The sequence below is a fragment of the Notechis scutatus genome, chromosome Z (genome assembly GCF_049901735.1).
Source record: "Notechis scutatus isolate UNSWTSFEM ecotype Mainland chromosome Z, rNotScu1.2, whole genome shotgun sequence".
Classification (NCBI taxonomy): Eukaryota; Metazoa; Chordata; class Lepidosauria; order Squamata; family Elapidae; genus Notechis; species Notechis scutatus.
In genome coordinates, this window is record NC_142025.1 from 64967014 (window position 1) to 64980613 (window position 13600).

The window sequence follows — 13600 nt, forward strand, 5'->3', positions numbered from 1 at the left end:
TCTGAATTTTGATCATGTGACCATGAGGATGCTGCACTAAGTTGAAAAGCAGTCATTTCAGTGTCATTGTAACTTCAAATGGTCATTAAATGAACTAACTTAAGTGATTCACTTAACAATTATAGTCATAAAATGGAGCAAATCTCACTTATCAATCATCTTGCTTAGCAACAGAAGCTTTGGATTCAGTTGTGGTGTAAGTCAAGGACTACTTCTATAGTAGGAATCTATTAGACCCATTTCAGGTTAATAGATAGAATAAAAAGACATTAAACTTTAATCTAATTTCATCTGACTGATGGAGTAGCTAAAATGATGAAGGATGTTGTTAGCTTGAAAGGGAGTTACCAGATTCCTGATATTTGGCTATCAGAGACTAACGGGGTCTTTTCCAACAACATCTACAGTATGAATACACTCTAAGTTCTTACTTTTACACCAAAACTTTCTAAAATGCACAGATGAAAAACTCTACAGAGTTGTAAAAGCAATACTTAAGATAAAGTGAACTTCATTAATGTGTTGGTGGCTATTTACAGTACAGAGGGTATATTGGAAGACAGCATAAAGTTCTTTCCAACGACATTCAAATTAAGAATGGAATATAAAATAAAATCTGAATGTTAAAATATAAATAAAAGTGAAAAAAGTAAAACTAAAAAGTAGTAAAAGAAAATCTGGATAAAATATTTTGAAATCAGGTAGAGGTTTTTTTAGCCAATACCTACCTACCTAAGTTTGGAAGCCAGATTGTCTATCTGTCTGTCTGTCTGTCCATCTGTCCGTTTGTCTATCCAAGTTTGGAAGGCAGATTATACATAATACAAAAATCTGAAACTTAGAAGTCTGGATTCCCCCCCACGCATGTGCATGGGGAAAAATTTTCACGGTGGCCTGCCCTTTGCTGCTGCTGCATAAACCACTTCCATGCCTATACTACCAAGAAACCTACACAATAGGCACAATTCCTGACCCTTCCCTTCTCCCTCCCCCCCCAGCCAAACCTTTCCCACAGGCAAGATCATCTCCCCTAGTGGGGACTGGAATGCATCTCCCTGCTAGGCCCCTCATGCAGCTCACACACAAACCCCACAGAGCTTACAATGTGGCTTCCTCCTTGCCGTGTACCCGTTCTTTTACCTGCTGATCTTCTGAGCAAAAGGAAAAGCATGCCCTCACAATCGCATGCCTGCAGCCAGAGCCGGGTTTGGAAAATGCATGCCTGGGGTGGAGGAGCAGTCCTTCTTAACAAGTTCCAAACTGTTGCTGCTGTTGCAAGCCTTGCATGAGTGCTAAAAGTCTGGTACTTCTTCCTCCCTGTCATCCCGTGCTCCCCTCTCACTCCAGGCACTTTAACATACACAGGGAAAACTGGTACTTCCAGCGCCCACAAATACAGCCTTGGAGCAGTTTTGGAGCTTAACAGACCACTCCTCCACCCCAGTCATGCATTTTCAAGTGGCTCCTTTAAACTGCTCCAAGGCTGGCTTCCTCATGGGCACTGGAATACCAGCTTTTCCCCACTCTCAGCCTGTGCTCCACTCTCACTTCAGGCACTTTAACCCACTTGGGGAAAGCCGGTATTTCCAGTACCCACGAGGAATCCAGCCTTGGAGCAATTTTGGAGCTTAACAGACCACTCCTCTGCCCCAGGCATGTGTTTTCAAACAGTGCTTGAAAAACATGTGGTTGGGACAGAGGAGTGGTCCTCCTTTAAACTGCTCCAAGGCTGGATTCCTCACGGGCACTGGAAGTACCAGATTTCCCTGCTCAGTCAGCCCACGCTCCCCTCTCACTCCAGGCACTTTAACCCATGTGTGTAGGGTGCTGGGGGGAATCGGTGCCTAGAATGAGAGGGAAAGGCAAGCTGACTGGGTGGGGAAACCCGGTAATTCCAGTGCCCATGAGGAAGCCAGCCTTGAAGCAGTTTAAAGGAGGCTGTGATGACCCAGGGTGGGATACAAAATAAACAAAGTCCCAAAAACAGATGAAGTCCCCTTTATTCCTTCACTTTGCTTCAAAGCTCCAAATATCCTTGAATGGAGACAAAAAAACTCCCCCACAAACAATTACAGAAAGGAGGAAATGCCATTTAAACTAAAAATGCTTATAAATTATAAAGAGACCACACTGAAACAATTAAGGGAACCAGACAAGATAAGGGCTTGAAGACGTCCACAGATATCGGAACATACACTGGGAAGGACACCAAACTCAGAGAGGAACAAAAAAATTGAGATATTTCCATGCTTTGTTTCCAGCACTGGCCCATACGCATGTCCGTCCTTTTAACTAGTTCTCACAGTTGCAGCCCATGAAGAGGATCAAGGCCCTTTCTTCCCCCATAGACCATGCCATTTCCATCTCTCCCTTATCCTCTTCTCCCTGTATGCCCTAGGATGGAGAGGGGTTGGGCCTGGGTCTTCCTCTGACTGCCCAGCCAGCTTCTGCCCTTCCCCAGCCTCCTCCACAACCTCCGGAGCCACACTTCCACTCCCTATCAGCTGTTCCTCCTTTCCCTCGGAGTCAGTCTCCAACAGGGGCATGACAGTGGCCCACTCCTCTGTCCCAGCCATGCATTTTCAAGCAGCCATTTGAAAATGCATGGCTGGGGTGGAGGAGCAGTCCATTAAGTTCCAAAACTAGAAGAGAGATTCTTCCTTCTGCTGATGAATTCAATATAGTTTTATAAAAAATAATGAGACTGGCTGATCTTATAACACTAAACATATTCATGTGCTGTTGTTTTTACATAACCTTTTGTGCTGTTCAGATCCAAAATTTTCACTGCATAATAGTAATATAATGAAGCATCCGATACTAAATCCATAAACTAATTTTAAATGATCTACAACTGTAAAAAGCTGAAAGTGCTAATTAAAAAAGTGTACAATTAAGCAATAATAACATGACCTCCAAATTAAAAAAAACGAATGAATTTATAGAAAATGGCTCATCTAAAAAATCCAGACATACATCAAGTGAGGGGTAGATGGGATATATTTCTATAGAAAGAAATTCCATCCATGGTGAGTCTAAAGACATAAAAAGACTGAACACACGCAGCTTGACAAAAGCACAGAATATTACATTGGGTGCAGAATTCAATTTCATTCATTTGGGAAGGTCCCAAGATATGCTTTAAAAAGTGCAATCCCAAGCCAGATATAGTGATGATGAAGTTAGATTTCTAGTGATTTCATCTGAGGTTTTAATATTTTGTCTTACTTGAATTTGATTTGTAATCCTGAAAACTTGTACATCATGCAATTGAGTTCTATTGTTTTCTTAACTGTTAATGTGTATTTGATGAAATATTAAATCAGTCTATTTATACCATAGCATGAATTCGTTTTCTAAATATCCTTTGGGGTTTGTTTTTTTTTAGGGTGGAAGGACACATTGTATACAGGAAGTGTGTCCCATTCTTTCATGTCCTCAACATCTCAGTCACACACCTTCTGGGCAGTGTTGCCCAAAATGCGTAGGTGAGTGATTACTTTCAAAAGAATACTGCATTGAGAACAAACATCCTGCACAATCCATAACATCTTAGAAAATATGTTGCTAATTCCTTAAATTGCATTGTGTTGTCAAAACAGAGTGGTGAACAGGTTGATTCTGTGAAACATGGACTGCCATTATTGAAAATAACATATTGCATATTTTTTATATTATGTTATATTATATTTATATTAAGGCTATGCTGTCTTTCAGATAAATCTCTAAAACGTTTGTTGCTTTTACATTCTACATTCATGTTTCCATTTATTCTGAGCCATTTTTTGTAGACTGAATTTAGAGCACCACAGGGTCCTAATTTGTTTTCCTTATTTATTTATAAGAAATAAATTCTTATTTATTTATAAGAAGTAGGCTTGGATCTTGATTCTGTTTTTATAATTACAGAAACATACCATAACTTTTAGATAATTTTTGGTTCCAATTTTTTATATAAACAGAAAGCAAACTCCATTCCTTTCTAGCAGTGAATATGTTATCTGGTCAGTTATATAGTTATCTATAAAATATCTGCAAGAAAACAACTAAGCCCAGGGAGTGCCAAGCACTCTAATTTTTTGTACAAAAATTGTGCGCAATACTATAAGCGGTTTAATTTTTCATTAAAATATCTGCCGGGGGAGGGAAATTTTATGGCTGACTCTCTATCTAGATTGCCCCAATATTACAATGTCTGCCCAGAAATGATCCGTCCTATTGTTCCTACAAAGCAACTGGCTGATCCAATGCTTACCAGAGCCCAGAAAAAGGGGGATGTTAACCTTTCAAATGATCTAAAGCCAAGCTCATAGCCCATAAACCTGAGCTTTCTAGCCTTTGGTTGACCTTTTCTCCTGATTGCTTTTGGAATATGCACCCATGCATTGCTTCCAAACACCAGAGATGGCTTTCTCCCATATAACACTGCATATGGAGTATTATTAATAGATGAACTCTATAGCCTATTGATTAAATAATTAACAGTCAACATGGCTTTACCTCAATATGACCTATTCAGACCAGAATCCTCCAGCAGTGAGTCCTTCATTGTTTTAAGACTCTATTCTGCCTCTACACTATCTCAGCTGCTGTGTACGGATTTGTGCATCTGTGTTTTATTCTTAACTGTCCTGACCACTGTTGAAAACTTGCTGACATGAATTCTGAACCTCTGTCAGTTTGCAGCTGACATACCTGTTGTTTGTACTTTCTTTCTATGAAGCTTACCCATTGCTTAAATTTCTGTAGCACCTCTATTTTACTTTTTAGTAAATAGCAGAAACCAAACCTGCTATAGTAATCTACAATGACCAGTGCATACTTTGCTCCTCTCAAACTGGCTTGCATTGGCTCCATCAAATCTGCATGTACCAGCTCTAGAGCTCTTGTTGTCTGCGTTGTGCTACTTTTGCTTACTGGGAATGCCTTGGACTTTGATGGTTTACATACTGCACAGTCCAAGTATGCCTTACATCCTTTCAAATGTAATCCTTCTCTAAACTTTTGCAACTTTTGCAAAACTCTGAAGCTGGCATGGCCAAGATTTCTGTGGAATAGATGAATGCTTCAATCATGTTGTGCCACATTTCTAAATGTTTTGGGCACATTGCACCTTTTGTCCCTGCAACACATAAAGATTTTCCATTTTTATGCCCTGTGCACATACACTCCAATTCTTTTTATGAGACATCTCCCATTTACAAATGTGGTCTCAAAGCCTTGTTTTCTAGACTTGAGACACTAAACAAATTATGCTTCATTTCAGGCACACATATGTTATTAAACTTTTCCTCCAGACATGGAATCAGCATACTGCCTTTTCCTATGACTTTAGCCTTCTGGCCATTCACCAAGGCTACTGCATCTCCTCCATTCTGGATCCATTCTGAAAACAATTTAGAAATATGAATAATTGTTTGACTAGCCCCACTGTCTATTAACCATTTATCTCAGCTATTACAATAGTTAATTTTTGCAACAGCAGCTTGTCTATTAGTTGTTTTCTTCCTTGTAAACATCTTTCTTTAAATGAGTCTTATGAAACACCGCTGTTGTTCCTGTTTTTTCTTCTTAGAAGTTCCAAGCTGGGCTGTAATCTGGTCTCTTCTGTTACTCTAGTCTCTGCAGACATCCTGTCTGTTGCTTTTCTCTCTATGGTCCTTGGGTCTGCATCTTAGGAATTTCTCCTTGTCGCTTCTTCTAAAATGGCATTTGTTTTCTTCAGAAATCAAACAGGCTTTAGGAGTTCCATACGTAATTCCTCTTCTGGATTGCATTCAAAAATGGCTGAAGCAATGTCCCACATTTCATCAAGACTGTTATAAGACCAACACCACTTTCTGAGATTCAGGAATCTGCATTCCACATTGTTCTAACTCAATAAACAGAGTCTGCATGTGCAGCAAATGCTTCTCTACACTCTCTTGTGGTAGCAGCTGGGCTCTGTGCAATTGTCTCAATAATTGCACAATATGCAATTACTCACATGCACACTTCTTAATTTCAGCCAAACCTCCTTTGCAGTTTTTAAATAAGCTACATTCAAGAATTGTTCATCTTCCAAACATAAAATGATGTAGGCCAATGCCTTGTCATGCTGTCTTTGATCTGCAGCTGCTAATGGCCACTGAGGTGGATTAATAACAATATCCCAGAGCTCCTTAGCCTACAGTAATCATTCAATTTTTGCAGTTCAAATAATATAATTCTTCTGTCCCAATCGAAGCAAAGAGCTTTCCTTGAACTCAACAGCCATTCTGCAAGCCTTCTCAGCCTTGTTCTCTTTTGCTTATAAGACTGTCAGATTTGTGTTTCTGCCATTCTTCAATGGAAGAAAGGGGAGGTGGATTTGATGCATTTAATTCTTTTCCTCTCTATGTAGCATAAGTATCCTATTTTTATGCTGTCTTTTGTATAACCTTTTACATGATTTAAAACTGTTGCCTGGTGCCCCAATGCCTGGAAAATTCTCACCTCTTCAGGAGATGTAAGGGGAGAGGGGCCATGTGGATTGCAGCACTGGAAGATAGCCCTGAGAAACTTTCTTTATCTGCTTTCTCAGAGATGCTGGTATAATAACATCTTCACACCTGCAGATTGGTGGAATCCACATTGAACTGTTGGTAGGGGTTTCTAATTCCCTTAATCCTAGTTGCATGCCCTGAGGGACCTCAGATCCTGCTTTGAATTTTGACTTGCTTTTACCTCTCTTCAATAAAACATTCCTTTTGAAATACAAAGTTTCAAGAGTCTATGCTTATTTTTTGAAGTGGGGAGAGGCTGGTCCTTACATAAAGCAGGATCTGCAATAGTGGTCAATCTGGAGAGAAAAAAAAATTTCATCCCAAATTTTACTCTACCATTGCAACAGTGTCCAAACAAAGCAGTGAGCAAGGGGAAGCTGAGTGCTGGAGGGAAACCTCGACAACTACTCAGCCCAACACCTGCTCCATATGTCCCATTGAAGACATTGAAGCTGTCTTCAAAAGTTCCATGAAGCCCAGATGGTCTATCAGCATAGGACAAAGGGACAGATGGGATGGAAGAGCCAGGGGAGTAACCTTTATGCGCAGTAGCCATAAACCCAGATGGAAAATGAAACTGGAATGATCAGGAAGAACTGATTGAGGAACCACTGGCAGATAATACATTGAGGCGGTACATAAACTGCCTTGTGAGGGAAGCCCTGGAAAACCTCAACCTCCAAGATGAACCAGCTCACCAATGAAGGAGAACAAGCGAACCAGCAACCGAGGCAGCCCAAGCCGTCACCCCCCAGCCGAGGCTGATTGAGTGACCGACCAAGCTAAAGAACCAGCAGCCATGCCAGGTACCTGACTTCTTCCCATTCCAGAGCTGGGGATTACCCCAGGCCAACCCAGGGACCTACAACTGAAGAAAAAATTTCCCCCTTGGGGGTAAAATTCAACAGAGACCCACAGAAGTTGGGGGTTCTCCGTTGAGCTGCTGCGAGCATCCAGATAGTGGGAGGTGCTCTAGTCTTCACTCTGACAGGCTGAGCTATAATTGAAGAACGCTCCTCCTCCTCCACGTGACTCCTCCATGCGTTCCCCCAGTTTTAGCTCAGCCTCGCGGAGACAGGCAGCTTTAATATTTCGCTCCTTGGCTGAATTGGGATTTCTCTTTAATATTGTTCAGGTTTGAATTTTTCCTTGTTTCCTCCGGTCCCTGCGCATTTGGATTGTCTGGGATATAGAAGGGGTCGTTTATTTTCGCCCCTCAGGGGGAGATTGGGGGGGGTTTAGGGCCCTTTCGCCCCCCCACCCCCTCACTCTGGTGCCTGCCGTTTCCAAGCCGTGTCGTTCCTCACAGCGGCTTGTGCTGGCGCGCTGCATAGCGCTTCGTTGCGCCTTCCCCCCCATGAACGCAGGAGAGAGGGCGAGCTCTGCTCTCTCAGGCCCCTCGTTCTGCCTAGTTTTGGCAGTTTTTTTTTATTGTTATCAAGGGGCTTTCCTCCCCTCTGAGTGAGTGCTGGTTCCGGTGGCCATTTTGGGTGCGCCTCGTGGCTGGCTGCCATTTTGTTTTTTTGTTTTTTCACTTTCGTTTTTGCTGCGACGATTTTGAGAGGCTTAGAACAGGACCGGCAGGCCTGTTTGAAGTTCCTTGTGGTTTTAAAGGGGTCTGTGGTTCCATGCCCTGCTGCCCTGTTTTAGTTCAATTGGTTGGTTACCGCAGCGACTCAGAGGTAGAGGAGAGGCACCTACTTCCCATTGGTGTTGGGAGGCTGTCTCAGGAGGCCATTACGATTCTTCCATAGATAGATATATATTTTTCTTCTAATTTTTTACTCTTTCTTTAGATCATTTTTGTCTGGCCCCAGCGTTCATTCGATCTATTGGTTCTTTTGCAGTTTATCCTTTTTTGAATTACCTTAGTTTTTACCTTAGGTTTAGTTTTGGCCTATTTTTGATCCTTTTTTGTTCAAAAATAAAAAATAAAATAAATAAAAATAAATAAATAAATAAATAAAATACAAACTTTTTACCAAAAGGGGGACGCGGCCCAACGTTAAGGTAGCCGGCCCACAGCTAGGCCGAACTCCTAGGCGTGCCAACCGCCTTTGTATTAATATTATCTTATCAGGATTTATTATGGCAGAAGAAAATCCCAGAGGTCCTTCTTTGAAGGCTAAGGCAAAGACACACCATCTGCGCAAGTGGACTGAGGAATCTTCCAAAGCCTCTCAAAGGGATGCCCTAAGGCGTCACAAGGCTTTGGAGAAGGAGTTTGATAGACGCTCTAGGGAATCTCAGTCTGGACCACCAGCCCCCCCTACCCCCTCTACTTCTACTCACCCTCTTCCTTTGCCAGAACAACCTTCTGTTTCTAGGCGCAGTTCTCCCGCTCGAAGCCTCCAGACCACCCGGCCTGAAGCGACTTTCACACCAACCGCTGCAGGCTTGCGTCCAGAAAACCCATCCTCATCCATTATTCCGGACAGCATTAGAGAGTGGATGCAGCTGGCTATCAAACAAGGAATAGCAGAGGGCATGCAACAGTTGTCCAGAACAGGATCCCAAACGATGGCACCCGAGGTCGAGTCGATGTCCGGAAGATCTCTCTCCAGACCGCCATCGCATCACGGTCAGGTACCTTCCCAAGTGGAAGCCCCCTTCCTGGAAGGAGAGGTGAGCCAGGAAGAGGAAGAAATGGGGTTTGAACCCTTCAGGGAAGAGGAAGGTTCAGACGGGGTCGATCCAGTATTCAGAACCATTCTTCGAGGTAGACCTCATGGAAGGGGAGATGTCCGAGGACGAGGGCATTTCCCCTGACCAGCCAGTATTCGTAGGCTTATTTAAGCCTCACTTGTTTAAGTCCTTGTTATTCAAGGCAAAGAATGTCTTGGGCCTGATTCCCCAGGCTCCTTCTGAACCATCACCGGCGATCCCGGGGGGACCAGAAGACTCAGTTTTCAGACAGCCGGTCATCGAAACCGAGGTCGTTCCAACTCCCCCAATTTTTTCCGATTTGGTCGCTAGACAATGGGCCTCTGCGGGCCCCCCTCCTGCTCCCTCCAGTCAAGACAAGAGGTTGTTCAATCTCGACTCGGAGTTTTCCAACATGCTAAACACTCCGGAGGTAGATGATCCAATAGTGAGGCTAGCATCCTCATCCAACCCCACCGACGCTTTAGAAGCGCTGAAGCGGGAGGATAAGCGGGCTGAGATGGCTTTACGGCGAGCGCACCAGTCGGATGCTTGGGCCATCCGGTCGGCCACAGCCGCATCATTCTTCACCTGAGCCTCTATCAGGTGGCTCAGGCAGTTAAGACAGCATGTTCCCCCTTCAAACACTAGGGCACATCAGGACATTGCGAAACTAACGGCCGCAGCAGAGTTCGCGGCCGATGCCACCTTTCATTCCGTAAAATTTTCCGCTAGGGCCATCTCCTCGCACGTCTCTGCACGTAGGTTACTATGGCTTCGGCACTGGCAGGCCGATGTCAAGAACAAAGCCAAATTAGCCTCAGCTCCTTTGTCAGGGGGAAAATTGTTTGGCCCAGCACTTGATCCGTTGCTGATGGAGAGCCGGAATAAGAAGAAGTTCCTTCCATCTCTTTTTCGAAGGCAAGAGTCTAGAGGGTCTCAGTCCTTTCAGAGGGGCTCCTTTCGATCTTCCTTTCCACCGGCCTTCACCCCCAGGTATCAGGGCTCCCCGATGTTCCGGTCGACCTATCAGGACCGGAGCGACTCAGGGGATAGAAATAGAAGGGGAGGCTCCTACAGGAGACCCTTCTGGGGCGTGGGGAATAAAGCTCCCCACCGTCCCAGGTAGCCCTTCAACTTCTTATCCCATTGGCGGTCGCCTTAAGTACTTTGCCGACCAGTGGGACTTATCCACGTCTGATTCCTGGGTTAGGGATACTGTAAGGTTTGGTCTCCCTCTTCAGTTTCAATTGCCTCCTCCAGAGCATTTTATGGTTTCTCCCCTTTCCAGGGACCCGACTAAGCGGGCTCTCATGGCGGCCACTATCACTCATCTTTCCAATATCAAGGCCATCCAGCCTGTACCCTTGTCACAGCGGGGAGGGGGTTTTTATTCCCTCCTCTTTCTGGTCCCGAAGCATTCCGGGGGTTGGAGACCCATTTTAGATCTAAAGAGGCTCAATCGCTATGTTGTTCATCACAAATTCAAGATGCACACACTTCAGTCTATCTTACAGGGTACTAGGAAGGGAGACTGGCTCATTTCCATCGATCTCTCTGAGGCTTATCTCCATGTACCTATTCACCCCTCGTATTCCAAGTATCTGAGATTTTGCTATAACAATCAACATTTCCAGTACGTAGCCCTTCCTTTCGGTCTTGCCTCGGCCCCGAGGACCTTTACCAAGGTGTTGGCGGCCCCGGCAGTGCACCTTAGACACTTCCCTATTTGCATTCACTGCTACCTTGACGATATCCTTATTCTGTCTCCTACCCGACATCAGGCTGAGAGTGATACTAAGATTACCCTCTCAGTGCTTCAGGCTCATGGATTCCTCGTTAACTGGGAAAAGAGCCAGCTTAATCCTTCCACCCGTATAGCGCATCTGGGAGCTGTAATTGATTCGGTTCAAGGGAGGGTATTCCTTTCCCAAGAGAGATTCACCAGTATACAAAAAGCTATCAAGACAATCAGGCAAAATAAAAGGGCTTCGTTACTAAACCTATCCAAGCTGCTTGGAAAGTTGGTCTCCTGTATATCAATTATTCCTGGGCACGTTTACATTCCAGATCCCTGCAGTGGTTCCTCCTGCCTTACCAACGCGTTCCGGAAGGAGCAACTCAGGTATCGTGGTGAAGGTCCCCCAAGGGTTCTCGCCTCGCTTCTCTGGTGGACAAGACCGTCTACCAACCGAGGTCATCTCTTCAAGGAGCCCCAGAGGGTCACTCTCACAACAGATGCCAGCCTTTACGGATGGGGAGCTCACATGCAGTCGTTTTCAGCCCAGGGAACTTGGTCAACAACCGAGCGACGCTGCAGCATCAACTGGCTGGAGCTGCATGCAGTATATCTGGCTCTACGTGCCTTCCTCCCTCAGGTACAAGGCCGTCACATTCTGGTTTTAACAGACAACACTACCACCAAGGCTCACATCAACCGTCAAGGGGGCACTCATTCCATTCGTGAGAGAGGCCGAGCAAATCTGTCGATGGGCAGAAAGACATCTCTTATCCATCAGGGCAGAGCACATCTCGGGGTCTCGAACGTCCAAGCAGACTGGCTAAGCAGGGCCAAGCTGGACCAATTGGAATGGCGCCTGCACCCTCCTTATTCAGGGAGGCAGCAACGAGATTCGGTCAGCCTGTGGTGGACTTGTTCGCATCTCCTCTCAACGCCCAGACACCGAGGTTCTTCTCTCGTTATCCTGCCGACAGCGCAGAGAATCATGATGCCCTGCGTTGCCCCTGGCCCACTGGGCTTCTATACGTCTTCCCACCCCTCCCGCTGATACCCAGGGTGATTCAGAAATTGATCCTCGAACAGGCGGAGGTCCTCCTGATAGCCCCGTTTTGGCCCAGGAGACCGTGGTTTGCGGATCTTCACAATCTATCAGTGGCCCCACCGTGGAGGATCCCCCTCGACAGGATCTCTCTGTCCCAGGGTCCTCTTCAGCATCCAGACCCGCAGTGGCTTCAGCTAGCCGTCTGGAGGTTGAGCGGGAAAGATTAAAGGATGAGGGTTTGTCGGCCCAGGTCATCAATACCATCTTGGCAGCAAGGCGGCCTTCGACTATTCGCATTTATGACGCAACCTGGAATATCTTTTGTCAGTGGTGCCGTAAGTCGTCCGTGGATCCGCTCTCACCTTCAATCGCCCAACTCCTAGCCTTCCTACAGGCCAGGCTAGATAGGGGTCTCTCCCCCAACACTCTGAGAAGGCAGGTCACAGCCCTGGCAACGGTGATCTCTAGTAGTTCTTCTGGCTCACTCTCACACCACCCTTGCATAAGGTCCTTCCTTAGAGGGGCTTCCAATCTACGCCTTCCGGTGATTCACAGGTATCCTACCTGGGATCTTAATAAAGTTCTTATGGCAATAACTAAACCTCCCTTCGAACCTCTCAGGGAGGCGCCACTTCAGTTCCTCACACTCAAAGTGGTGTTCCTGGTGGCGATAACATCAGCAAGAAGGATATCTGAAATAGCAGCTCTATCCGTGAGAAAAGATTTATGCGTCTTCCACGCTGATCGGGTGGTCCTGAGACCAGACCCCGCCTTTATGCCTAAAATCAACTCGGCCTTTCATAGATCCCAGGAATTGATCCTACCTAATTTTTGTCCCAAGCCTTCTCGAGAAAGGGAAAGGCAGTGGCACACTCTTGATGTGCGAAGGGCTCTTCGTATTTACATCTACCGTACTCAATCAATCAGAAAATCAGAATCCTTATTCCTGTCTTTTCAGCCAAAGATGCTGGGTTGCAAGGTTTCCCCGTCTACTGTTGGCCGTTGGATTAGGGCTACTATATCCAAGGCCTATATAGCACAGGCTCTTCCTGTCCCTAGTGGCATTACCGCTCACTCTACAAGGAGTGCGGCCACCTCGGCTGCCTGGGCTACTCAGGCGTCAATTCAGGACATATGTCGAGCAGCTACCTGGGCGTCTCCATCTCCATTCATACGCCACTATAAAATCGATGTTTTCGCCTCAGCTGAGGCTTCCTTTGGCAGGCGAGTCCTTCAACAGGTGGCAAATGATCCAGAGGTGATTCCGGACCAGACGGAGTCCCTCCCATAGGACAAGCCAGGCTTTGGTATGTCCCACTATCTGGATGCTCGCAGCAGCTCAATGGAGAATGGGCGTTGGTACCTACCTGATATGCCCGTTCTCGTCGAGCTGCGTAGAGCATCCAGCCCCACCCTAATTGGTCCGTCTGGGGGGGGGGGAATCCTGTTTCGTCCAATGATGTATATAGTTCAGAGTTGAGTCTTGTAATATAGTTGATATGAGAGGATAGCTGTTGTCTTCTCGTCTTCGTAAAACTGGGGGAACGCATGGAGGAGTCACGTGGAGGAGGAGGAGCGTTCCTCAATTATAGCTCAGCCTGTCAGAATGAAGACTAGAGCACCTCCCACTATCTGGATGCTCTACGCAGC

At 45.5% G+C, this 13600-nt stretch overlaps 1 protein-coding gene across 2 annotated transcripts in view; it reads left to right on the forward strand.

Moving 5' to 3' along the window:
• The window catches only part of BMPER (BMP binding endothelial regulator), a 525475-nt gene that overhangs the window by 244930 nt on the left and 266945 nt on the right, over nucleotides 1–13600 (forward strand). For both annotated transcript variants that reach the window (XM_026674868.2, XM_087947656.1), the window contains exon 7: nucleotides 3389–3488. In XM_026674868.2, the coding sequence (XP_026530653.1) occupies nucleotides 3389–3488 (100 nt within the window). The remainder of the gene's footprint in view (nucleotides 1–3388; nucleotides 3489–13600) is intronic.